The sequence below is a fragment of the Poecilia reticulata genome, chromosome 14 (assembly GCF_904066995.2).
Source record: "Poecilia reticulata chromosome 14, P_reticulata-male-v2, whole genome shotgun sequence".
NCBI classification, from domain to species: Eukaryota; Metazoa; Chordata; class Actinopteri; order Cyprinodontiformes; family Poeciliidae; genus Poecilia; species Poecilia reticulata.
Window position 1 is genome coordinate 9343566 of NC_088843.1, and position 23981 is coordinate 9367546.

Genomic DNA, 23981 nt, shown 5'->3' on the forward strand with positions numbered 1-23981 from the left:
GCATGAATCCTTTAAATCTTTCCTCTTCATGTGGCTAACAAATAAAATGTTCAATGCTTAATTTCCAAACTAAAATTTGCAGGTGTTCATATCAATGAGGCAGAACACGAGGAGGAGGTGGACAATTCTCTTCGCGGGCGCCTGCTTCGTTTGCTGGAAAGGGTGAAAAAGTTTCGGCAGAAAAAAGTGGAGGTGGAGCTTGAGCCGCAGGAAGATAAAAAACCAAGTGAGTTGTGTCACTCCGCTCTGCCACACGTGACGTTACAACACGGATATACCTTTTTGTTCTGGCAGCTGTGGCTTGAAGGAGAATCTCACATTTAATCTTGTTGTCCTTGTTGTTTATTCGCCTTTCCCGATTCTACCAGGCACATTGCAGGAGCTCATTTCCCACACCATGATCCACTGGGCGCAAGAGTCATTCATTCAAAACCCGGAGTTAGTGCGCATGATGTTCAGCCTCCTTCACAGGCAGTATGACGGACTCGGTGAACTGATGCGAGCACTTCCCAAAGCTTACACCATCAACGAGGTGTCGATACAGGACACCATGGATCTCCTGGAGTGCTTGGGTCAGATCCGCTCCCTGCTTATCGTGCAGATGGGTCCAGAGGAGGAGAGGCTCATAATTCAAAGCATTGGGTATGTGGATAAAGGTTTTGATTGTGGTTTTTGCCATTGGTTAAAACTGAAGGTGACAAGACATTTGTCCAATCATTTTCTGCTCCTTAGAAACATCATGAGTAACAGAGTTTTCTATCAGCACCCCAACTTGATGCGTGCTCTGGGGATGCATGAGACTGTCATGGAGGTTATGGTTAACGTGCTAGGTGGTGGAGACTCAAAGGTATTCATTTTCATCGTCTTTGTTTGGGTTAAATACCGACGGGACTCGAGGCTAAAAGAGTAAAACATTTTGTGGGATATGTGAAAGTAAAAACTACAACCTTAAATATCCTAAAGCTCAACTGGATCACGCTGTCTTTCAACAGGAAATCCGCTTCCCTCGAGTGGTGACAAACTGTTGCCGTTTCCTCTGCTACTTCTGCCGCATCAGTCGCCAGAATCAGCGTTCCATGTTTGATCATCTCAGCTACCTTCTGCAGAACAGCGGCATTGGCCTTGGTGACTGTTTCGCTGTTCACTTCTACAATTCTTGCTGCTGAAGCCGAGCTGAACATGGTGTGCTATTTGTTCAGGAATGCGCGGCTCTACCCCGTTGGATGTGGCCGCGGCGTCTTGCATCGACAACAACGAGCTGGCACTGGCTCTCCAGGAGCAGGATTTAGAAATGGTAAAATGTTGCTGTGACACCCTAAATGGTAGTAGATTCACTTTGCTTATCTGTCAATGCTAACATTTTTGTAGGTGGTGAAATACTTGGCTGGGTGTGGGCTTCAGAGCTGCCCCATGCTGCTGGCTAAAGGCTACCCCGACATCGGCTGGAATCCCTGCGGTGGAGAGAAATACCTTGACTTTCTTCGTTTTGCTGTTTTTGTCAATGGTAATTTAACAAATATTTGAATTCTGAAATTGAACTTAAAGGCACACTTGCCTTCTCCTTTTGTTGTTTGACGATAACAAGACTTAAGATGACTTTCATTCATCTAGGAGAGAGCGTGGAAGAGAATGCCAACGTTGTTGTGCGTCTTCTCATTCGAAGACCCGAGTGCTTCGGTCCGGCTTTGAGAGGCGAGGGTGGTAACGGTCTGCTGGCTGCTGTGGAGGAAGCCATCAAAATATCAGAGGACCCTGCGAGAGACGGTCCCAGCATTAAAAAAGACAGACGTTTTCCCATGTAAGAGGTCTCAGTGTTGGTTCAGAAAGAACTTTGTCCTTCTCGCTTTGAGTTAAAGAACAAATTACAAAATGAATTCCTTTATTCCTGGAAGGTTTGGAGGAGAAGAGCAGCAGGAGGAGAATCGAGTGCACCTGGGAAATGCCATCATGTCCTTCTATTCTGCTCTCATTGACCTACTGGGACGATGTGCTCCAGAGATGCATGTAAGATGAGCAGAATCACAGCATTCATGCTAGATTTATATAACACATCGGATATAGCAGTAAACAAAATGTGTTCCTCACAGTTGATTCAAGCTGGAAAGGGTGAAGCCCTTCGGATCAGGGCAATTCTGAGGTCCCTGGTTCCTATTGAGGATCTCGTAGGAGTCATCAGTCTTCCTGTTCAGATTCCTGCTTTGGGGAAAGGTAAAATGTTAAAGCACGGCATTAAAAGAAACACGCTGCTAATTCATTTAACAGAGCGATTCTAATACTTTTGCAGTGACTTTTGTCACTTACTATATTTTCTAAAAACATCTAAATATCGTGCATAGTCATACATAACACACCACAAAAGTGCAGTCAGACTTTGGTGTGAACGGTTTCTGACCCCAAAGCGACCTGCATTCTTATTAGAGGAACACAGACGTCAAACAGCAGCGCATTGTTAGAGGAAGTAATCATGGATGGAGCCATTTATGCAGCACTTTTAAAGTTTATTCAGCAAGGGCAGATAACAATATTGTCACACAATCACAGCGAGACAGAGGATGAAAATAAAAAGAAAGCACAAATAATAGCAATGGTCTTTTGTAGAGCACTGACTGGGAAGTCTTTGTGGGTGTGTAGTCAGACCCGGAGTGATGAGATTTTGATGTGGTTCTCTTCAGTGACAGACTTCTTCCATAAGTTCATACTTATAATTTCAGCCATTGTTTACATCCTGATTTACAATGTCTGGCTTTATCTGGTGCAGAATTATGATGCATGAATCAGGTGAATGACATAAAAGTCGGACAATGACCATTCAGACTGAAGGAAAAATAGCAAAAGTCATGAAAACCCATTTACTTCTTTTAATGCCATTAAAAGAAGTAAATGCAGTGATAGTCGTTTTCTATCACTGCTAGATCATTGAGTTGTTTTATTTCACTGTTTTAATAACTTGTTTTTTGTCAGTGCATCATACAGCCCTTCAGCATGTACATGCTTTATGCTTTTCTCAGACAATAGCATTATAGAGCCAAAGATGTCCGCCAGTTTTGTGCCAGACCACAAGGCCCCCATGGTGTTGTTCCTGGACAGAGTTTATGGTATTGACAACCAGGATTTCCTGCTGCATGTGCTGGAGGTGGGCTTCTTACCTGACATGAGGGCTGCCGCCTCTCTGGACACAGTGAGTCAGAAACGTCTTCTGGAATTGATATCCAGTAAGTGTAGATCCAGGTAACAGCTGGGATTTATTTCCAACAGGCCGCTTTCAGCACAACAGAGATGGCTCTCGCTCTGAACCGCTATCTGTGTACTGCTGTGTTGCCTCTCATCACCAAGTGTGCGCCGCTGTTTGCCGGCAGTGACCACCGAGCCATAATGATAGACTCCATGTTGCACACGATCTACAGGCTGTCTCGAGGGCGAGCCTTCACGAAGGCTCAGAGAGACATCATAGAGGAGTGCCTCATGGCTTTGTGCAAGTAAGCGAACACCTCAAACAAATATATCAGTTCTCTCCTTCATCTAATATTGTTAGGTTTGTTCCTGAAGGAGGCTTTGTTTGTGTTGCTTTCAGAAATCTGCGCCCGGCCATGCTTCAGCACCTGCTGAGACGCCTGGTGTTTGATGTGCCCATCCTAAATGAGTATGCCAAACGACCACTGAAGGTGTGAAGACGTTTGATTATTTTCTTGATCAAAAAAAAAATTTAGTTTTAAGTTGTTGTTTTTTTCACTTTTATTGTCTTGAATCTGCAGCTACTGACCAGCCACTATGAGCGCTGTTGGAAATATTACTGCCTCCCAAATGGCTGGGCTAATTTTGGAGTTGCCTCAGAGGAAGAGCTGCATTTGACTCGCAAACTTTTCTGGGGTATTTTTGAATCATTGGCCCACAAGGTGAGTTCCCAGAAACACAATGGAACTGCCAAAATGTGAACTTCTTCATGTTTTCTCATGTTACACAACACAAACTGGGATTAGGGGCTCTGATATGAGAAAACATTTAAAAGTTGTTGATGCACAAATACTCAAATGCATTAGCTGGCAAGTGTCTCTTAATACTGTAACATATTGTCATTAATGATTCCAGAAATTTGATGCTGAAATTTTCAAGATCTCAATGCCCTGCCTCTGTGCCATTGCTGGAGCCATTCCTCCAGATTATGTGGATGCCAGCTACTCCTCCAAAACAGAGAAAAAGGCGTCGGTAGATGCAGAGGGAAACTTTGATCCTAAACCAGTTGAGACCACAAAGTAAATATTTTCTGAATCTGTTTGATGGACACATTTTTCAGTTGTTTTAATATTTTAGCTAAATTTTCTCTGATTTCTTGCCTCCACCAATAGCACGATTATCCCTGAAAGACTGGATCCCTTTATCAACAGATATGCTGAATACACCCATGATAAATGGGCCTTTGAAAAGGCAAGACAAGTTCCTATCAGCTTGCTTACTTTCCATTATATCCATTATACCCATTCAGAACAAACACAATAAATTTCTTTAATTGTATCTGATATGACAACCATAGAAATCAACTCTCCTTCTAGCAATAAATTATGCAGTTTGTGTTCTGTGTTGCAGATTCAAAATAACTGGTCATATGGAGAGGTGTTGGATGAGAATGCAAAGACCCATCCCATGCTCAGACCATACAAAACCTTCTCAGAGAAGGTAAGCTGTCCATTGCAGGTCGTTTCAAATCGCTGATTCTCCTCTTCATGTGAGGCTGATTTTTATTTTTTTTAAATTTTTTTTGCAAAGGACAAAGAAATCTACCGCTGGCCGATCAAAGAGTCGATAAAAGCCATGCTGGCATGGGAATGGAACATAGAAAAAGCTAGAGAGGAAGAGGAGTCGGAGAAGAAAAAGGCAGCTTCTAGAAAAATTTCCCAGACTGCTCAGGTTTGAAGATCTTTTATGTCTCGACGCTTTATGTTGCATTGCTACTTATATGTTATAAGATTATTTTTCTGTTACAGGCAACTTACGACCCGAGCCATGGCTACAGTCCACAGCCTATTGACGTCTCACACATGGCTCTTTCAAGAGATCTGCAGGTATGGCAGTAAAAGTTCAACAACATCTGCCTTCATCTCAATTTATAGTCTATATTAATAGCTTACATTTGAACACAGTCAATGGCAGAGCAACTGGCCGAAAATTATCACAACACCTGGGGACGAAAAAAAAAGTTAGAGCTCCAAGCAAAAGGTAAAAAAATAAAAATAAAAAAAATATCTGCTGTTGTGTTATATTTTAATATTGAATATGGAGCTTTTTCTGATTTCTCTTTGGTTGTGGGATTGTTTGTGTAGGAGGCGGGACACATCCTCTGCTGGTGCCTTATGACACTCTGACAGCGAAGGAAAAGGCCAGAGACCGAGAGAAGGCTTACGAGTTGCTCAAGTTCCTGCAACTTAATGGATATGCTGTCACAAGGTGAAAACATCAGTTTTTGTTTTTATGTTCTATGATTTAATTGTGCAGTCTTAATAGATCTAGTGTTTTCTCCTGGCCATTCCAAAGACCAAAGCTGACTTTTTTTTTTTTTTTATCAAGCTATGTTAATAGGAAATGTAAGCAAATTAAATACTTGTTTAAGTGTACAAATATCAGAAACAACATAAATACTGTTTTACTCTCTTGGTAAAAATAGATGAATGGGTAGAAAGTTTTTTGGTAACACTTTATTTGAAGGGGTGTGCATAAGACTGGCATGACACTGTCATAAACATGACATAACATCTGTCATGAACATAAAGAAGTCTTTATGAATGTTTATGACAGTTGTCATGAAGTGTCATTTGGTAAATAATGACACTTTTAATGCAAAGTTGCTCTAAAAGTTGCATTGAAAGTCCATTAAAAGTGCCAACTTTGCATGATTTTGTAAATTATGGTAATTTCATGCAAAGTTAGCAGTTTTTTTTTCCACAACAGCACAACTCACAAACTTTGTGTAATTTTCCACAAATTGCAGCATACAGAGGAAGATCTTTGAATTTTCCTCTCTTACGCAAATGAAAGGTAGAACAGGTCAAAATGTTTCAGTGTGATATTATCTTCTTTAAGTAAAATCCAATGGGTTGGCTGGGGAAAGTGAAGGAAATAGTAAGGCTGTAGCCAAAACTTCAGAACTTTTATTTTTACCATTAAAGAACTTGTAGATATCATAATCCTTTTATATGATATCTATGCATTGATCTAAGGCAAGAGTGTTCACATAAAACAAAGAAAAAGTGTAAATATGTCGCCTCTTTCTGTGTTCAGGGGCATGAAAGACATGGAGTCGGAGATATCGTCCATTGAAAAGAGATTTGCTTACGGCTTCCTGCAGAAGCTGCTGAAATGGATGGAAATAGCCCAGGAGTTCATTGCTCATCTCGGTACTGTGGGGCAAAAATGCAAATGAAATGTCTTGATGTCACAAATTAAAAATCTGTGAGGCACTAAGAATAAACCAAATCTAGATTTGCTAAGCCAGTGCTAATGTGTTATTGCCATATTTTGGAATATGTTTTGCAGAGGCTGTGGTGAGCAGTGGACGAGTAGAAAAGTCTCCTCATGAGCAAGAAATCAAATTCTTTGCTAAGGTAAAGTCTATGAGAAAATCATTTTAAAGACTAAATCTCTTTGTGGTACTAATCTAAAAAAAAAACACACACACTTTTGTAGATACTGATGCCTTTAATCAACCAGTACTTCAAAAATCACTGCCTCTACTTCTTATCAACGCCTGCAAAAGTCCTGGGCAGTGGCGGCCATTCTTCTAATAAGGAGAAGGAGATGATTGCGAGGTAAGTTCTCCCATTGTTTTAGTGAGCAAATACTTGCTTTGAATTCTCCTTTCTAAACGACTCTCATTTCTTTATGCATGTCCTTTTTCTTGGATTTCTCTCTCCGTTTACTTTTTTTCTGTTTGTCATAGTATCTTCTGTAAAATGGCTGCTTTGGTGAGGCACAGAGTTTCTCTCTTTGGTAAGATTTCTCTTTAGACTATCTCCGAGTCTTTTGGTTCCCTCTGCCTGTGGAGTCCTCCTTTTACTCTAACCTGGATAACTTCAACTAAATGCTTGCACAGTTAGTGTGTATTAAAGCTTTATAACACAACCTCTGTTTGCTTCTGTAGGAACGGATGCTTCTGCGATAGTTAACTGTCTTCACATATTGGCCCGGTCGTTGGATGCAAGGTTGGCTGCTACTTAAAACAACTTTCAAGATGAATGTTGAAATTTCAGTTGTGACATGTTTTTACTGCGTTTTGTTTTAGGACTGTGATGAAATCAGGTCCTGAGATTGTGAAAGCAGGCTTGCGGTCATTCTTCGAGAGTGCGGCTGATGATGTGGAGAAGATGGTGGAGAACCTCAAACTGGGCAAAGTATCGAAAGGCAATCAGGTACATAACGTTTGAAACAGATTGTGCAAAGAAATTAAACACTGGAATTAAATCCAAATTCAAAATGCCATCTGCCTCGTCCATGACAGCAAGTGAAAGGCGTTTCCCAGAATATCAACTACACAACCATCGCCCTGCTGCCTGTGCTTACCTCCCTGTTTGATCACGTCGCTCAGCATCTCTTCGGAGACGATGTCATGCGTGAGTTGCTTCCTCAAATTTCTGTTTATTTTTTTGCCTTTAGTGTATTATTTGACCTGAATCTGCCGTCTCTGTCTCTGGTTACTTGCACACAGTGGATGATCTGCAGATTTCCTGTTATAGAATCATGTGTAGCATCTACTCAGTTGGGACGGTCAAGAACCCACATGTCGAGAGGTAACTCAAACTTTGCTCACGCAGGTGCTGTAGTAATAAGGAATACAGCACTCTTTAGCATTTCCTGCATTGTGAATCGACTAGGAATTATGGAAATTTGAGAGTAGAGATGTGTTGGCAACAAGTTATCTTTTTTGTAAACAGGCAAAGACCAGCTCTTGGGGAATGTCTGGCTCATCTTGCTGCTGCAATGCCAGTGGCCTACTTAGAGCCTCATCTAAATGAATTTAACGCTTTCTCTGTGTACACCACAAAGACACCAAGAGAGAGAGCTAGTGAGTTTAAAACCGTTGTATAATCCTGCTCAGTAAAGCCTTGATCCTGAGTTTTCTTCCATCCCCTCTTGTGCAAAGTCCTGGGTCTTCCCAATGCGGTTCAAGAGTTATGTCCTGACATCCCACCGCTGGACCTTCTGCTAAAGGAGATTGGAGACTTGGCAGAGTCGGGGGCCCGCTACACTGAGATGCCTCACGTCATTGAAATCACTCTGCCCATGCTGTGCAACTACCTGCCACGGTGGTGGGAGAGGGGACTTGAAAACTTTCCTGAGATGGAGGGTCAACTCTGCACCGAGGTCACTTCAGAACATCTGAATCAACTTCTGGGCAGCATCATGAAAATCGTAGTCAACAATCTGGGTATTGATGAAGCCTCCTGGATGAAGAGATTGGCCGGTGAGCAATGGGTAACTTACTGCAGAGCCGTGTATTCCTGAGTTAGTCTTCTTGCTCATATGAAATGGCACAATTTGTTTTCTCTGCTAGTGTTTTCGCAGCCCATTGTGAGCAGGGCAAAGCCAGAAATGCTGAAATCCCACTTCATTCCAACGATGGAAAAGTTGAAGAAGCGCACGTCAAAGGTGGTGGCTGAAGAGGACCATTTGCGGATGGAGGGGAAATCAGAGGGGGATGAGGAAGATGGGACGATACGCGATGAGTTTGCTGTGCTCTGCAGAGACTTGTATGCCCTCTATCCTCTACTTATTCGCTACGTGGACAACAACAGGTAAAAGAAAATCACCGCCATCATTTACAGCCTCTTAACAAGGGTACTTACTTATTCCACCTTGTTTTGCTACAGAGCGAGGTGGCTGACCTGCCCTGATCCAGACGCAGAAGAACTTTTCCGAATGGTTGGAGAAGTCTTTATTTTCTGGTCCAAATCCCATGTGAGTTCATTCAGCTTGCCTTTGAAAACAAATATTGGTTGGAAAGTTAACTTCTTTTATCTGACGTTTCTTGCTCTCTTTGCTTTCTACTTTGTAGAACTTCAAGCGAGAAGAGCAGAACTTTGTTGTGATGAACGAGATCAATAACATGTCATTCCTCACTGCTGACAGCAAAAGCAAAATGAGCAAGGTGAGCGATTGCAGTCTTACTGTACTGCTAAATCTCATTTTAGGCATTTCTGTCACTGTTATTGACGTGGAACGTATACTTTTGTGTTTTTGTGTAGATGTCTTTTGTTCCTTTAGATTTCTTTTGTTATACATCTATAACAATTTTCTGACATTTACTTTTGGTCAAGCTGTAGTAAAAGTATGGATGTTGAATTTTTGTGTGGTTTTCTTGTGATGATGTGAAGATCAGTCTGTTATTAGGAGAAAGTATAACTCATCATATCTTGATCCAAAAACAATGAAGCTGTTTTTTGCCTGATCATGAGACATTTGCTTCATGGAAAATTTTCTGTTTAATTTCATTTAACTAGACATCAGTGATTTTCCACTTCAGCTGTGAACTTGACCACTGGGCTACACATAAAGCAACATATTGTTTTGATCTTGTTATCAATACAAAAAGTAGTTTATGACATTTAGAAACAAGTTTGGATTTGTAGCCTCCTGCACTACCTCCTTCTTCTGCATTTTATAGTTTCTTGATGCTCCTAAACATGCAGTGAAATTTTCTGATAACGAAGAAATTATTTTGTTGTATCCAAATTAAACAGATTTTTTTGCTCTATGGTTTGTAGTTAAATATCTGAATATCCTTTTCTACATGTGGTGCCACTTGAAGCTCCGTAGAAGTGCAAATACTATTTAAATTGTATATTTAATGGCAATACTGATCAACTAAACTAAACGGAAGACAATGACTTTAGATTTATGCACTTAGTCATTTGGTGAGATTAAAAATGAAGAATTTTCCCAAAAGTAAATATTTCTTCATCATGAGTTGATGATTTTCTTATCACAAGAAAACCACATTGAAACCATTCAGAGAGACGGCTGTCCTTGGCGTGTGTAACAGCTTCTTTAAAAAAAAAAAAAAACACACATTTTTATTTGGCACCTACTTAAAAATAAATATAGTGTATATATCTGATCTGGTTTCGCTTCTGGTACATTTTTCATTAATCCTGTCTGCAGGGCTCGGTGGAATGTGATGTAGTTTGCTGTAATTTCTTAAGGCTTGTATTTTAGTTCCCATTTTTCTTAAGAGTAGCAGTTGTGTTAACAATATTCTCTCTCTGGCTGTCCTCTGTGCTCTTCCTTTGGGTTGCGGCTGGGTTTCCAGGGCGGTGACACAGAGGTTAGACTTTTTTTCTGCACGACCGCTGTGCTGACCGCATGGCACCTCACTTTTGGGGAAAATTTTCATCAACCCCTCCAGCACACTGGCACATCTAATCTGCATTCACGTGTAATCCATACACAAATAAATGTGCATACTGGGGATTTTATTTAGACAGAGCTGATCCAAGATTGTGTGGGGCCATAAGCAGAATTTGATTTGGGGGAGGGGGGCAATTTGATTTCAAAGCCCTACATGGCCAGAGATCATAGCAATAAAAGATATTAAAACTAAACAGATACATTTTTTTCAGTTTACTAAATTTTCTACTTTAAGCCATTTGAAGACAAACTATATCCCACTAACCACGGCTGTTATGGTTTAATTAAAAAAATTAAATACTGTTTACCACTAATATGATTTCTTTATAAAAAAGTGTATGGATTGAATGCTTATGCTTTTGTGGTAACGTCTTCAAGCTCCATACGCCATTAAAAAAAAAGAAAAAAAAGAAAGAGATTAAAGTTATTTTGCTAAGTACTAAGTGTTCCCTGTATTGGTTAATTTGTAACTACAATATGTTCATACAATGTGACTTTAGCACAGACACAAGCAACTGGGATTATAAAACTAGCAACAGCAAACTTTTAGAGTTTTTTTTTATATGTTTAAATCAAGAAGAATTTAAAATCTTTGAATTTTATTTTGAAAAGTTAAGTAAAGGGAAATGTAATATTTGAGATCTATTTTCTGGGTTTGAGTTTAAGGGTTTTTTGCCCTGGGGGTTTTACTAAGCAGCTTAGTTCACATATGCCTTGGGCCAGCTCTGCATTGGGTCATACTTACGGAAACACGCATAAACATGTGTATGGTTCATACAAAGAGACATGTCCAACTCTGCTTTAGCTTGTGAACATATTTGCCCATGGAGAGAATTGGTGATAAATGATCACAAGTTAAACATGCTGACATTCTCGGTGGATTCCAGGACAGACGGGCAGGCCTGTGGGCCGCTCCCAGTCCTGCCAGTGTGTGTGGAGGGGAGTCTGGAGGCGCTTGATGAAAGTAAACATCTGTAGAGATGGGCTCATGGCACCGGTCTTTACATGGATCCTGTTGAGGCCGTGAAAGAACAGTGCCATCATCCTCTCACTGAGTTTGCCCTTTTATTTCATCATAGTTGAGTTGGAGACTTCTTGTTTGCCTTTTTTTTGTATTTGTTTATTTTTTTTTATTTTCATTGATGGGTGGTTGAGCTGTATGTTTTTGTAATGTAGCTTTTCGCCTCTAGGGGACGATGTTAGTCTTCTCTGTGCTCTTTCTTTTCTCCTCCCTTAAAATGCCACAGCACATTTTGGCTCAGTTTCCTTTAGACTTATTAGTTTGCAGACTAATACGTGGTTTGATGCTTAATGTCACTGAAGTAGGTTTTTCTCACACTTGTTGGGTTCCCCCTTAAAATTAAAATGGCCATGAACCTAACTAAAATATTAATTCACACTTATTTTATAAATTTAATAAATTGTTTGCACCCTCTAAACCACTCCTATGTAACATAAATATATGTTTTACTTAATAGCATTTGCTATTAGTAGTGGATATTACCTTAGTTAACAGAGACTGATTAATTGTTTTATGTGTCATGGAGCAAAATCTCTAAAGAGTGTGTGTAGTGAAGGAAATTCATTGAAATTTATTTTTGCTTTCGATTTGAGCATTTATGTGAAATTAAGCCTATCATTTGTCTTGTCTTAAGTGAAAAACTTATATATGCACACATTAGCCAGTGTAGCAATTTACTCTCTACGCTGTAACTGCTTTAGATACATTTATTGTCACTCATGGTAAAGATGTGTAAAAAGCATTAAAATTAATCTCTTATTCAGGTAGAATAGTCTTACACTGAAAAACATAATAATTTGAGTACATTTATACCTTGCCCTAATAAAGTATTGTTTTAAATCAACAGTGGTACAATTATTGACATAGACTCATAAATGTAACTAAAGCACTTTTACATTTAACTTGTTTTTTAGGTTAACATATTTTCTGGGAACCTTTAATTAGCGATCCGCAACTTTCTGTTTCTCCTGAAATGTGACTTGTTGCTGGCAAAAAAGGCTCACACAAAACAAAAGTAGCATTGGTGCCAATACTTGTTGCATCTTCAATTTTATTAAAAACCATTTTTTCTTAACATTCTTCACTGGGTAAAAGCTCAGCCATATCTAGCCGGATTGAATTCACATATTGTGTTGTTTTGCAGCCTTCAAATGGGAGCAGTCTCTGCCTTTTGTTGCAGTCGTATTTCTGCTTCGAAGGCAGACAACGTCAGTCTTTTTAAAGAACATGCATATTGAAGGATAAGTGTTCTTACCATGAAGTACTTTCACATGCAACACAGTAAACTCTCGTATCAATTTGTCCACCTTGGAGGAATCCAGAAAGAGCAGCCAACAGAAGAACTGAACTTTCACAGAAACAAAGTCGGGAGTTTGAGGCATGTAAAGTGATAAAAGCCCCAAACAGATGTTTAACTGCATGCAGCAAATAGATTTAACCTTAAAAATTGTTTTATGCTCTTAATGCCATCTGATATTTTAACTCTTAACAAACAAAACAAGTAACAGTGTTCACAGAATGCTTACTGGTTCCTCACCTGAGTGGAATATAATTATTGCATGCAGTAATTGTAATTTCATTTGTTTTAATAAGACCCCTTTTTTTCAGCCTTCCTTATCCCCATGGCAGTGATGTCACATCCTTCCCTTTAATTTTCTCTAGGCCCTCAGTTTATCAGTCTGAGCTAAAAGATTGTAATTTGAAATTCATGCTCAAATGTAATATTTCAGCTAAGCATGATAGTTATATCTTTGCAAGAATCATTTATAATGTTAGCTAGGCATTTCTACTATTAATTGCACAACTTCCATGTTCTGCATTGCCTTGTAAAAGTAATCATTTCAAGTTTTGCTGAAATGATCAAGGGATCGCTACAGACCTAAATGTATTTTATTGAAATGTTTGGTGAAAGAGTAGTATATGAGAATAAAGTTAAAAGGACACAGCTTTGACTTTTTTAGCCATAAAAATGTGAGAACTCTGGTCTGAATTTCTATTCGCTCACATTTGAGTGGTCCTCTGCAAAAGTGCAATGCCTCATCTTCAGAAGTCACCTGCCTGTGTGGAATTTGTTCTTTATATAAATCTGACTCTGCTGCGTAGGCTGCAAGAGAGACCCAGTGATCAAACGCTCCCATTAAAAGATACTGATGGATGTAGATACGATCAAAAGAGTGGACACTTTGTATTATTAACTTAGTTATGCTCAAAAACATGTTTTTCAGTCTCGTGAATGCACTATAAGTCAAAACTTATGCACTCAATTAGATTTTGTAATACACACTAATCTAAATAATCAGTTATTGTTATTTTCTGTATTCTAGAACATTGTACATATTACTAATGACAGGAGAGCGCATATCCCAGGTGTCGCGCCTGTAAGATTTTTGCGGAATATTGTGAATGCTTTTGGTTTGTTGTTGTTCCTGTCCTTAGGGTGGAGGCTCAGACACCGAGCGCACCAAGAAGAAGAAACGTGGAGATCGCTACTCTGTTCAGACGTCACTCATTGTTGCTGCCTTGAAGAAGATGCTGCCCATCGGCCTCAACATGTGCTCCCCTGCCGATCAGGAGCTCATCAACTTGGCCAAAATCCGCTACTCTTTGGTAAGGTTTCTTCATTTGATATAGTAAATATTTGGGTTTGAAGATAATTATTGATTGCTAATGAATGTTTGTTTCACTTACCAGAGAGACACAGATGAAGAAGTCAGAGAGTTCCTGCAGAACAACCTCCATCTTCAGGGCAAGGTGTAATATCTGACCCGTTAACACAGCAGGGTCAAGTTTCACACATGAGTTAAGGTTCTAGGTAATCGGAAAGATCACATCTCAGAAATGTTTGTGGCCCGTTTTTGTGTGAAAAGGTGGACAACCCCTCCATGCGCTGGCAGATGGCCCTTTACAAAGAGATGGCAGGAAAGGCTGAAGATGCTGATGCTCCAGTGAAAGTTGTCAAGAGAGTACAGGAGGTGTCTGCTGTCCTCTACCATCTTGAAGTGGTAAGCACAAGAGAACCGGTTATATGGCAAATGTAAAATATGCACCTCAACCACAGATAAGACGACAAGAAGGAACATTAGTAAGAAAAGTAAACACCAAAATGTTTCTGTCTCTGCAAGACGGAGCATCCTTTTAAATCCAAGAAGATGGTATGGCACAAATTGCTGTCCAAGCAGAGACGCAGGGCTGTGGTGGCCTGCTTCAGAATGACGCCACTTTACAACATTGCAAGGTGAGAAAGCTTCACACACCGTGGATATTTACTGAATGCCAACATTCAGTTATTTATGACTGCTAACATTCTTTCCAGGCACAGAGCTTCAAACATGTTCCTTGAGGGATACAAGCGCAACTGGATTCAGACGGAGGGTTGCTCATTTGAGGACAGGATGATAGACGATTTATCTGTGAGTAACATTTCCTTCATCTGGATCCAGATTTTCTCAGATGTTCTCTCACGTTTGTTTTCCTGTGACGTCTAGAAAGCGATGGAGCAGGAAGAAGCAGAGGAAGAAGAAGAGACGGAAACCAAGCCAGATCCACTTCACCAGCTTATTCTTCACTTCAGTCGAACAGCGCTGACAGAAAAGAGGTCAGGCAGGTCCAACCGGACTCTACGGATACTCGTATGAGAGCATTACACCACAACTGTTGCAAAATGCTCTCATGAGATTGTCGCCTCTTTCAATTTCAGCAAACTCGATACAGATCATCTGTATATGGCATATGCAGACATTATGGCAAAGGTGCGTCACTCACACGAGATCCCAGCTGTGGGATGTGATATTTGGCATCCTGTTTATCGAACGGCTGAAATGACTTTTCACTCCGTCTTTATGTTAGAGTTGCCATATTGGTGAAGAAGAAGAAATGGGAGAGGAAATGATGGAACAATCTGAAGATGAGATGTCCTTTGAGGTGCGACAGTCAGAACTGGTAATGGGCGACCAGGGGCTAGGGACCAGGAACACGGCGGAGCGGTAGCTTTCGATGCATCGAGTGAACTCATCATTGGAGCATTTACGTCACAACCACATCTCCTCCTCTCTGTCCCGTCTTATCTTTACGTGCTTTTTGTCGGCTCTGCTTCATTCATTACTAGTTTCCTAACTCAGCAATCACAAAGCTTCAATCCAGATGTCCTTTTTTTTTTTTTTTTTACCAGAATCTTGGTTTCAAAAATAAAACATTAGATTTGATTTTACTGTAAATCAGCATCTTAGGTAGTTTGATGTGGCGTATACCATTTCAAAGAGTAAAATCTGTTTTTTCATGGCCTAAACCTGGATTGGGTCTTAGAACAGTGTAGAGATAAAGTATTTTCTCCCTTTCAGATTTCTTCTGTTGTAGCTAATGTTCTTTTGAATATTTCAGATCATCAAAAACGGTTTATGTATTTTTATCATCCCTTGAAAAAATGTTGTAGGCCGGCCAATTCTGGAAAGGATCATCATTGTTCCTAGCTTCTTCTGTTTGTGGTCACAGTGGTTTGCTGGAAACGGCTTTGTGACACTTTCAAAATGGACAGACACTAATAACTTTGTTTATGGCTTCTTCGTTTTTTGAGATCCTTTTGCCTCTAGCCTCAATAAAAATAAGGATCCCAGAAAATAAACGTTTAATAACAGTTCTGATTCAGGCTGGAATGAGGACTAAACGCTCAAAGGTGCAGGGTTCAGAAAAACAAGTGTTGCCTAAGCGACAACAGAGATGGCATTCAAAGGAGATGACTGTGAACACAAGAATGAGGAATCAAGTCTGGTGTTTTGAGACTTGGGAAAGAAAAAAAAGGCATGGCTGATACAGCTACATAAAGCTCAGAAAGGTCAACAAATTCTTTCTATAGAACATAAAGACAAGGTTTATTTACATTCCACATATCCATTTTCCCAGGAATGAGTGCAGTTACTGACAGAGAAACATTGTTTACTACTTCATGTTGAAGCAAGAAGAGAGTAATGGAGGAGGGGATTACTTTTCACATGTAAAGTGGATTTGGCTTGAATTTCTTTTATCCCTTAAATGAATGAAATCAATATTTTAGGAGAATTATTACTCAAGTGTTTAATATTTAATTTGTTGATGATCTGAAACATTTAAATGCAACCAAAAAGGCAACAAAAAAAATCTGTAAGGGCATAGATACTTTTTTCAGCACTGCAACTCAAGTTAATATAAATGTTTCCATCACAATGATCTTCTGCATAATTATTGCATGCATTTTTTTTTCTTAAAACTGCAATAAACTTTGCATATAACTAACCTTTATTGTCCTACCTTATTTTAAAGGTAAAATATTAAAACAAAAGTAAGAGTAAAAATGTAATGGTTTGTTTTTTGGTGGAGATAATATGCAGTATTAATGTGCAACTCCAGCCGTTTCTGAGCAGACCATCACTCCTTTCCATCTGACTCTGTGCACTCATTTGTTCACCCTGTGCTGACCTTGCAAGCTCCAATATCAGTCAAGTCAGCTTTCTCGGTTTGCTCTTGTCATTTTTGTGCTTCGTCAAGATGTATCATTTTACACAACTAAAACGTTTATGAATCCAAAAACGGCTTTAAATTGTTTCTAAATGCTTACCGCAAACTGGGGAGTCAGACATGCCTCAAGTCACGGCTTTTTAAGACTGTTTGATCTTTAAAAATATCTCAAGATGCCGTTATTCAAGGTCAAGGACAATGTCATTCCTCCCAGTTTATATCACTGTCTGCTGTCTTTCTCTCTTTCTCTCTTTTCGCTTTGTCCACTGCTCCATGTAATGTCCCTCACCTTTATAACACCCGTCTTACTGACTGGATGCTGCTGACCAATGACCCCTTCCCCCCACTCACATAGCAAACTGACTACAGTGAAAGCCAGGCTAGCATACGCATCACAACTGGCAGTCTGTTCATGCAGTCACGCTTTCAAAAGTTCGCACACAGAACATCCTAGAACAATTCGATGCCACTAGACTGGCGGTGACACGAGCACGAGCGTAACTCTCAGGCCGCACGACACATAGTGGGTAGAGCACAGCTAAATGTATGTGGGTGGGAGGGTGGTGGTGGGAGGTGAGGGAGGTTACGGTCGGGCTACAGGTTTTCTAAAATTATTTGTTAATTGGTTGAGCAGATGAATGTTCTCTAAATTCAGGACTTTCATTTGACAGCCATTGTCTTTTTGCACATGTCATTTTATGTCAAAGTAAAAATAATACTTTTTTATATTGTCATTAATATATTTCTTAATTGAAGCATCACCATGAAATGCCAATAAAGAGGGAAGTCAGTGGGTGGCTGTTAGCCGTTGTCCAAATCATCTTATTTGCAGAGTTCCTGCAACTGAGACACTTTGGAAACGATACCGGGGCGATATGCCAAATCAGTGGGGCCATTTCCTGTAGTCCAACGCTTGCTCAAGCCAGCAAACGTGAAGAATTAGTGTAACAGATCCTTTACTAATGAACTGAGCTATGAGAATGTGTGTAAGAGACAGACACTTTGAAAAAGTAGTGATAATTCCTAATGATGCATGTAAGGAAACATTAGTACTGCAGATGAAAAATAACTAATTATAGCATTGTGGCATTTTGTAGCATTTAAAGGCAGTCAACACAGTTTTTAAATTTTAAGAGTTGTGAAGAAAACTTCATAATCAGTGGAAGTTTAAACCATGGCAGTAGCAGGAAAAATGCAATCTTAACGGTCTTAATCCTTAAACCTAAGCTTACGTGAATGAAACATTATGAGTTTCTAAACTACTCCACTGCTCTGAGTGCTCCATCATACGTTCTGATTCTTTTGAGATCACTCTGGCTGCCATCTGCTGCAGTTAAGAGTTTAGCCCCTTGTGATTAAGGAAGAGAAATAGAAAATAAATATGCAACATTAGTTTTCAATGCGTCTAAAGGGACTTGGTGTAAAACCCCACAGTTTACTGTCCTAGAAACACTACAAAATTGGAGTCTGGCTTCTTTAAAATGGCAAAAACGAACTTTTCTTTTGCCCCTGCTCTAAGTAGGTATAACAACTGTGAGTAAAAATACCAAAACATGTTGATTTACTGAAAAACTAAACTATCTCTTAAGTGCCTTAATTAATATACCTTATTGATTATTATATTATAATAATGTTAGAACATTTTATAAATGTTTTTTTTTTCATGATGCGTCAAATGATGAATAAATTTAGATTAAATGTAGAGAAAAGATCAACTTCATTTTGTGCAGATTAATATACCTTCTTTCTCATAGATTTTAACCAGGAATTATTAAACTGTGTCAGCATAACTGCGGTGATAAGTGGCGCTGTTTAAATGAATACGTTACCAATTGGTAAAGAGCCTCACCTTCCTATTTTAATAATCTGTGTGCAATATATTGCTACCAAAAACTCATCCTGATTTCTGCCTGCCAAAGGAAAAAGAAATGGAGAAGCAAAGGCTTCTTTACCAACAGTCCAGACTTCATAACCGTGGCGCCGCAGAAATGGTCCTGCAGATGATAAGCGCCTGCAAAGGTAATCCTCCTCCATGTTTTTACTCTAAAGCATTTTTTTTCCTTCACCGTCTCCCTGTGCTCGAATCGTCCTTTGTTTTCTAGGTGAAACTGGCCCAATGGTGTCTACCACCCTCAAGCTGGGTATTTCCATCCTTAATGGCGGAAACAGCGAGGTCCAGCGGGTATGTGTTGTTGAAACACACCGTTTATTTGGTGATTTAGTGACGCCGCTTTAAAACTGATTTTCTTCCACTGTGTTGTCAGAAAATGTTGGAGTACCTGAAAGACAAAAAGGATGTGGGCTTCTTTTTGAGTATCCAAGCTCTAATGCAGACTTGCTGGTTGGTTTTCAGTCCTTAAGCTGTTTTCTGTGGAAAATAGTAAAGCAGTTGTTTGTTTCTGACCAGTTAGGACCGCTGAATGAAATCAAAGGTTTATGTTTTGAACAGCGTACTGGATTTAAATGCCTTTGAGAGGCAAAACAAGGCAGAGGGGCTTGGCATGGTTTCAGAGGAAGGAACAAGTAAGTCTCTGATTTCTTCCCTCTACTTTCACACATAAGATGTTTAAGACGCAGACAGCGAAAGTGATGTCACGCAGTTTGATTGATATTTTTTGCTAAGTAATTAAATGTACGTAGTCTTTGCTGCTGGTCCTCAACAAGATATTGGATAAATATAAATCTCAATACTCACGTAAATCCAAAATAAATTATTTACTATTTAATTCATTTTGTTTTATATGCTTACCATCTTCAACATTAAAACACAAATTTGATCTGGTAGAATGACAAGTTTGCTAACATAAGTACTATTAACACAGTGAAAATGTAACAGAATTTAGCCAGAAATCATTTCATTTGTGCGTCTATTAGTGGTCTAATTCTGGAGAATAATTAGAAGTTTCAACCAAAATGATTTTGCCATGGAATGTTGTTAATATCCTCCCCAAACCTCATCTCTTAGTCCTCTGCTGTTGTCAACACACTGTTCCTCTCTCCCTTCCCCATGATCACTGCCTCCCTCCCCATGTCCCTCCTTTCATGGTCCTCAGACTTGAACCTAGATCGGGGTAAATCATCATTCTCTCCATCGGCCTCTCTGCTCTCTCATTCCCCTGTCTCACTTGCTCAATTCTTTGTTTTTTGTTTTTTTAATGATGACTCTGTTGAGAGGGGATTGTCCATTGTTCATGTCCGCACCTCGTGTGCCCTTCCACCGTTATCGAGGGTCAAAAGGAGCACAAGCCAACAACCACGTAGTTTATCTACTAAATATGAATTGAAACCAGACATCTAGCAAAAATGTTTTTCTAAGTTTGACTTCACAATGAAATTTTTCTGTTAGGTTAGTCAGAATGACCAAATAACCTCTCTTCTCTAAATGCCAGTTTAATGAGGAATTTGAAAGTTCACCCTTTTCCCCCCAAAAATTTAATGTTACCCAACTTTTAGTTTCATTTGACCACAAGGCAGTCTGTAAGCAACAAGTTGATTTGTAGTTCTAGTAAGGTTGCCATCCCTGATCTGACTTGCAAACTGTAATCTTGATTTCTATCTTGCTTAGCGCCCATTTGACTTGCAAGGCCTGTGACTTAATTTGTCGTGGTTAAGGACTCTCACCAGATTTATTATCTTCACAAGGTCATTTGCTTTTGTTCTCAGATGTTTTTGTGTGTGAGGTGTGGCCTTAAGTACTTTCCCAAATGTAGTTAAAACATCATCATCTATGTTCTCCCAAATTATTTAAAGGCATTATAATTTTAGTGTAGTTAAACTTCTGAAACTGAGGCTAATAAACAATTCTTAATCAATGCTCCCTTATTATTCTGGTGTTTAGAAAGTAGAAGTGATGTCTTGATGATGTCAGATTCAGCCTAACATTTGATTGGTTGTTAGGCTCTGTTAGCCCTCACTATTAAACTTGCTGAAGGCTAAGCTAACTTCACTTTTCAACAAATATTTTATAATTTAATGCATACTGAAATAAATTTGTGTTCTTATATCATAATTTTGATTACTGTTTAATAGAATTCTTTATATAAACATCAGTATGTATTATGATATGTATTAGTTATGTATACATTCATTTTGTTATTATTTATTTATTTAAAAAACACTTATAATTTTATTCCAATTTTCACATATAAATATTGATTTGATTAGTTATTTTGGTTTTACATTATGGCACTTTTGGCACTCGATACTCCATGTGTTTTCCATTTTTAAAGGCAATGAATGGAATCCAATATTTTATGTTCATTTCCATGTTCCGACCCAAACAACTAATTTTCCATTCAACTCTGATTGCACGCCTTTTGAATATAAACCTAGATGGAAACAGGTAGTTGACTCAAAAGTTATTTTCACATTGGACTTTTTGTTTGGTCCCTTAGAGCCTCAGATGGATCTAATACTGGATTCCCTTCAACATTTCAATGCAATGCACCAATCAGGCCTTCACTGACAAAACTTTGAGGTCTGAATAAAATTTGAGTTTTGCGCGGTAACTCAGTTGGGATAAAGTGGGTCATTTCTGTTTTGATTCATTCGATGCAGATGCAAAACCAACCAATCAATGAGCCAATCAATGTAAATTGGTCTCATTTCTTTGTCTGAATAATTGATTGGTGCATCACTAATGTTGATGGACAATGTCCTCTCTTACATTTAATTGACATGTCCTGAATTGTTCAGTGTTTGTGTGTGTTTACTGCAGGCAGGGGTGCACTGCTTTGGGAAAGGACAGTAGTATAAATCATCATTAAAATAGGGCAGCTGATTAGTCAAGTGCCAATTTGTCAGGCATAAGGTGTTCGATCCAAACGTTTTGTCCTAAGTTTAATGTTTGCAAACACCAACTGAGTTTTAGTTTTCTGTAAAATATATGGATGTTTTGCATCTCTTTTCCCCTAAGCAACTTAGAAATGCGTCCATAAATGTTCCCACGTAACAAAATTATGATGAAACAGAAATGGGTTAAACACAGAAAACTAAAAATGAGATTGTTTCTGCTTTAGTGAGAAATATGAATATTGGTATTATGCAAATGTGTTATATTTGAAGTCCCGTTTTGGAGCAGGGTATATATTGTGAAAATATATACCATGCTTGCTTTGGAGGCGAAGGTTTTCAGATCTAGCACCTCATGCCAAAAGCTTTATTACCTACAGAGGACTTTAGAAAATAGATAATTTATCATTTTTGTGCACTTTACAATTTTTGCATTGTTTATTCTTCTGCAATGAAATAGAAATATATCTAGATAATCAGTTCACCCCTGAACGCCGTAAAATCTTGCCATTAATTCCATCGTTCCATTTGTCAAGCAGTGGATTCTTAGTTCAATTTATACTTGTTGTTAATGTGGCTGTTTTCCACTGCAGCTTGTTTTCACCTGATGTGTTTGTACGTGTTGTTGGCACCTCTTGTATGTTGTTTGACATACAGTATGACTGCATGCCTGTGTCCTCAACATTATCCATGTATTTATAACTCATTGTAAGCGGTGGCAGTTGCAGTATGTGACACTAAAACTCATTTACCTATGATGGTAAGTTGAAAAATGAATTTAATCAATTCTTAAGAGATATGTTTAAGTTGTAATCCTTTTTTTTTTTCTTTTTGTTTAATAATCTAGGTGAGTTCCCGTACTTTGATTCATACATTTATCTGTGTTAATCTTTCCTCTGAAGATGAGAAAGTCATGGCGGATGACGAGTTCACTTGTGACCTGTTCCGTTTCCTGCAGCTCCTCTGTGAAGGACACAATAACGGTGGGTACACGTCATGTTTCAGATTCGAGCTGGACTGAAATCAAATCAACAGTAAATTCCATCAAAACAGGCTTTGCAAGCTGAATAATCCTGTTTCCGCAGATTTTCAAAACTACTTGCGGACACAGACGGGAAGCACAACCAGCATCAACGTCATCATCTGCACTGTGGATTACCTCCTTCGACTCCAGGTACACTTTGACTTTAATCTGCCCTGCACTGCGCATGGTGAAAATTATTAGAGACTTAAAATAAGAAAGTGTGCAGTACATACGAGCAAATCATTCCAGAGTTGATGTTTGTATAAATAATTTTCAAATATGCCAATGCTTTTAACTGTTTTTTCTTTTCATTCAAGGAATCTATCAGTGATTTCTACTGGTATTATTCTGGGAAGGATATCATCGATGATCCAGGCAAAAAGAATTTCTCCAAAGCTATGACAGTGGCAAAACAGATTTTTAACAGTTTAACAGAGTATATTCAGGTACATTTACAACAAATTACCAATTCATGTTGTTTCTTTGTAAGTTAGTTTGTAACAAGCAGCCTTTTTGTTTTCTGCAGGGCCCATGTACAGGCAACCAGCAGTCCTTAGCTCACAGCAGACTGTGGGATGCTATTGTTGGATTCCTTCATGTGTTTGCCCACATGATGATGAAGCTGGCACAGGTGCACAAAGTGATGTAACTCAAATATATAAAACGAAGTTGCATTTATCATAACTTCTCATATAATTTCTCAAATGGGTGTTTGTAAAGCTTTGACTTGCCGGTGCAGATTTCAATGTAAACAACATTAAATGAAAGAGAAGTCAGAATATTGTACAAAAAGCATCATAATAAAGCAGAGTTAAACAAATGTTTTCAAACAAAAATAATCCAAAATAATAGTTCACATTGCTGTTTTATGTTCATTTTCATTACATCGTGTCACCAAGAAGTTTGGATAAGTTCAGTATTCTTAAATTAGGCAGTTGAAATTAAAGCACAGCGAATGTTTTCTATAAAAGTTATCCATTGACGTCTCATAACAAGACATCTGTCTTCCTCGCTAAGTCTTCCTTGTATGTTTGAGTTGTCCATTGAGTACAATGCCTTGTAGTTTATTACCTTCTGCATTCCAGTCATGATATCATCACTGTATTTCTTTATGACCACAGGACTCCAGCCAGATTGCTCTGCTGAAGGAGCTTCTTGACCTCCAAAAAGACATGGTTGTTATGTTGCTCTCACTATTAGAGGGTAAAAAAAAAACTTAAATACTGTCAAATAAATTTGTGGTGCCTTTAAATCACCTGTTTGATT

At 38.9% G+C, this 23981-nt stretch overlaps 1 protein-coding gene across 6 annotated transcripts in view; it reads left to right on the forward strand.

Annotated features, from left to right (window-relative positions):
* The window catches only part of LOC103475680 (ryanodine receptor 1-like), a 54033-nt gene that overhangs the window by 17997 nt on the left and 12055 nt on the right, over nt 1-23981 (forward strand). The window contains exons 40-91 of one of the 6 annotated variants that reach the window (XM_081615348.1): nt 83-226; nt 369-642; nt 733-847; nt 993-1125; nt 1200-1294; nt 1369-1504; nt 1612-1798; nt 1893-2004; nt 2088-2208; nt 3009-3178; nt 3256-3476; nt 3572-3662; nt 3753-3893; nt 4087-4250; nt 4344-4422; nt 4582-4671; nt 4762-4902; nt 4980-5057; nt 5136-5211; nt 5316-5439; nt 6271-6386; nt 6526-6593; nt 6676-6797; nt 6929-6978; nt 7130-7190; nt 7271-7397; nt 7487-7598; nt 7694-7775; nt 7920-8050; nt 8129-8449; nt 8540-8780; nt 8856-8943; nt 9041-9133; nt 10295-10309; nt 13850-14020; nt 14105-14164; nt 14281-14415; nt 14536-14648; nt 14727-14823; nt 14899-15008; nt 15111-15162; nt 15260-15352; nt 18820-18919; nt 19003-19082; nt 19165-19241; nt 19350-19423; nt 19954-19971; nt 22594-22674; nt 22777-22865; nt 23033-23161; nt 23242-23346; nt 23837-23918. In XM_081615348.1, coding sequence (XP_081471474.1) covers nt 83-226; nt 369-642; nt 733-847; nt 993-1125; nt 1200-1294; nt 1369-1504; nt 1612-1798; nt 1893-2004; nt 2088-2208; nt 3009-3178; nt 3256-3476; nt 3572-3662; nt 3753-3893; nt 4087-4250; nt 4344-4422; nt 4582-4671; nt 4762-4902; nt 4980-5057; nt 5136-5211; nt 5316-5439; nt 6271-6386; nt 6526-6593; nt 6676-6797; nt 6929-6978; nt 7130-7190; nt 7271-7397; nt 7487-7598; nt 7694-7775; nt 7920-8050; nt 8129-8449; nt 8540-8780; nt 8856-8943; nt 9041-9133; nt 10295-10309; nt 13850-14020; nt 14105-14164; nt 14281-14415; nt 14536-14648; nt 14727-14823; nt 14899-15008; nt 15111-15162; nt 15260-15352; nt 18820-18919; nt 19003-19082; nt 19165-19241; nt 19350-19423; nt 19954-19971; nt 22594-22674; nt 22777-22865; nt 23033-23161; nt 23242-23346; nt 23837-23918 — 5985 coding nt within the window. The remainder of the gene's footprint in view (nt 1-82; nt 227-368; nt 643-732; nt 848-992; nt 1126-1199; nt 1295-1368; nt 1505-1611; nt 1799-1892; nt 2005-2087; nt 2209-3008; nt 3179-3255; nt 3477-3571; nt 3663-3752; nt 3894-4086; nt 4251-4343; nt 4423-4581; nt 4672-4761; nt 4903-4979; nt 5058-5135; nt 5212-5315; nt 5440-6270; nt 6387-6525; nt 6594-6675; nt 6798-6928; nt 6979-7129; nt 7191-7270; nt 7398-7486; nt 7599-7693; nt 7776-7919; nt 8051-8128; nt 8450-8539; nt 8781-8855; nt 8944-9040; nt 9134-10294; nt 10310-13849; nt 14021-14104; nt 14165-14280; nt 14416-14535; nt 14649-14726; nt 14824-14898; nt 15009-15110; nt 15163-15259; nt 15353-18819; nt 18920-19002; nt 19083-19164; nt 19242-19349; nt 19424-19953; nt 19972-22593; nt 22675-22776; nt 22866-23032; nt 23162-23241; nt 23347-23836; nt 23919-23981) is intronic. The other 5 variants (XM_081615349.1, XM_081615351.1, XM_081615352.1 and 2 more) reach the window with 5 other exon arrangements.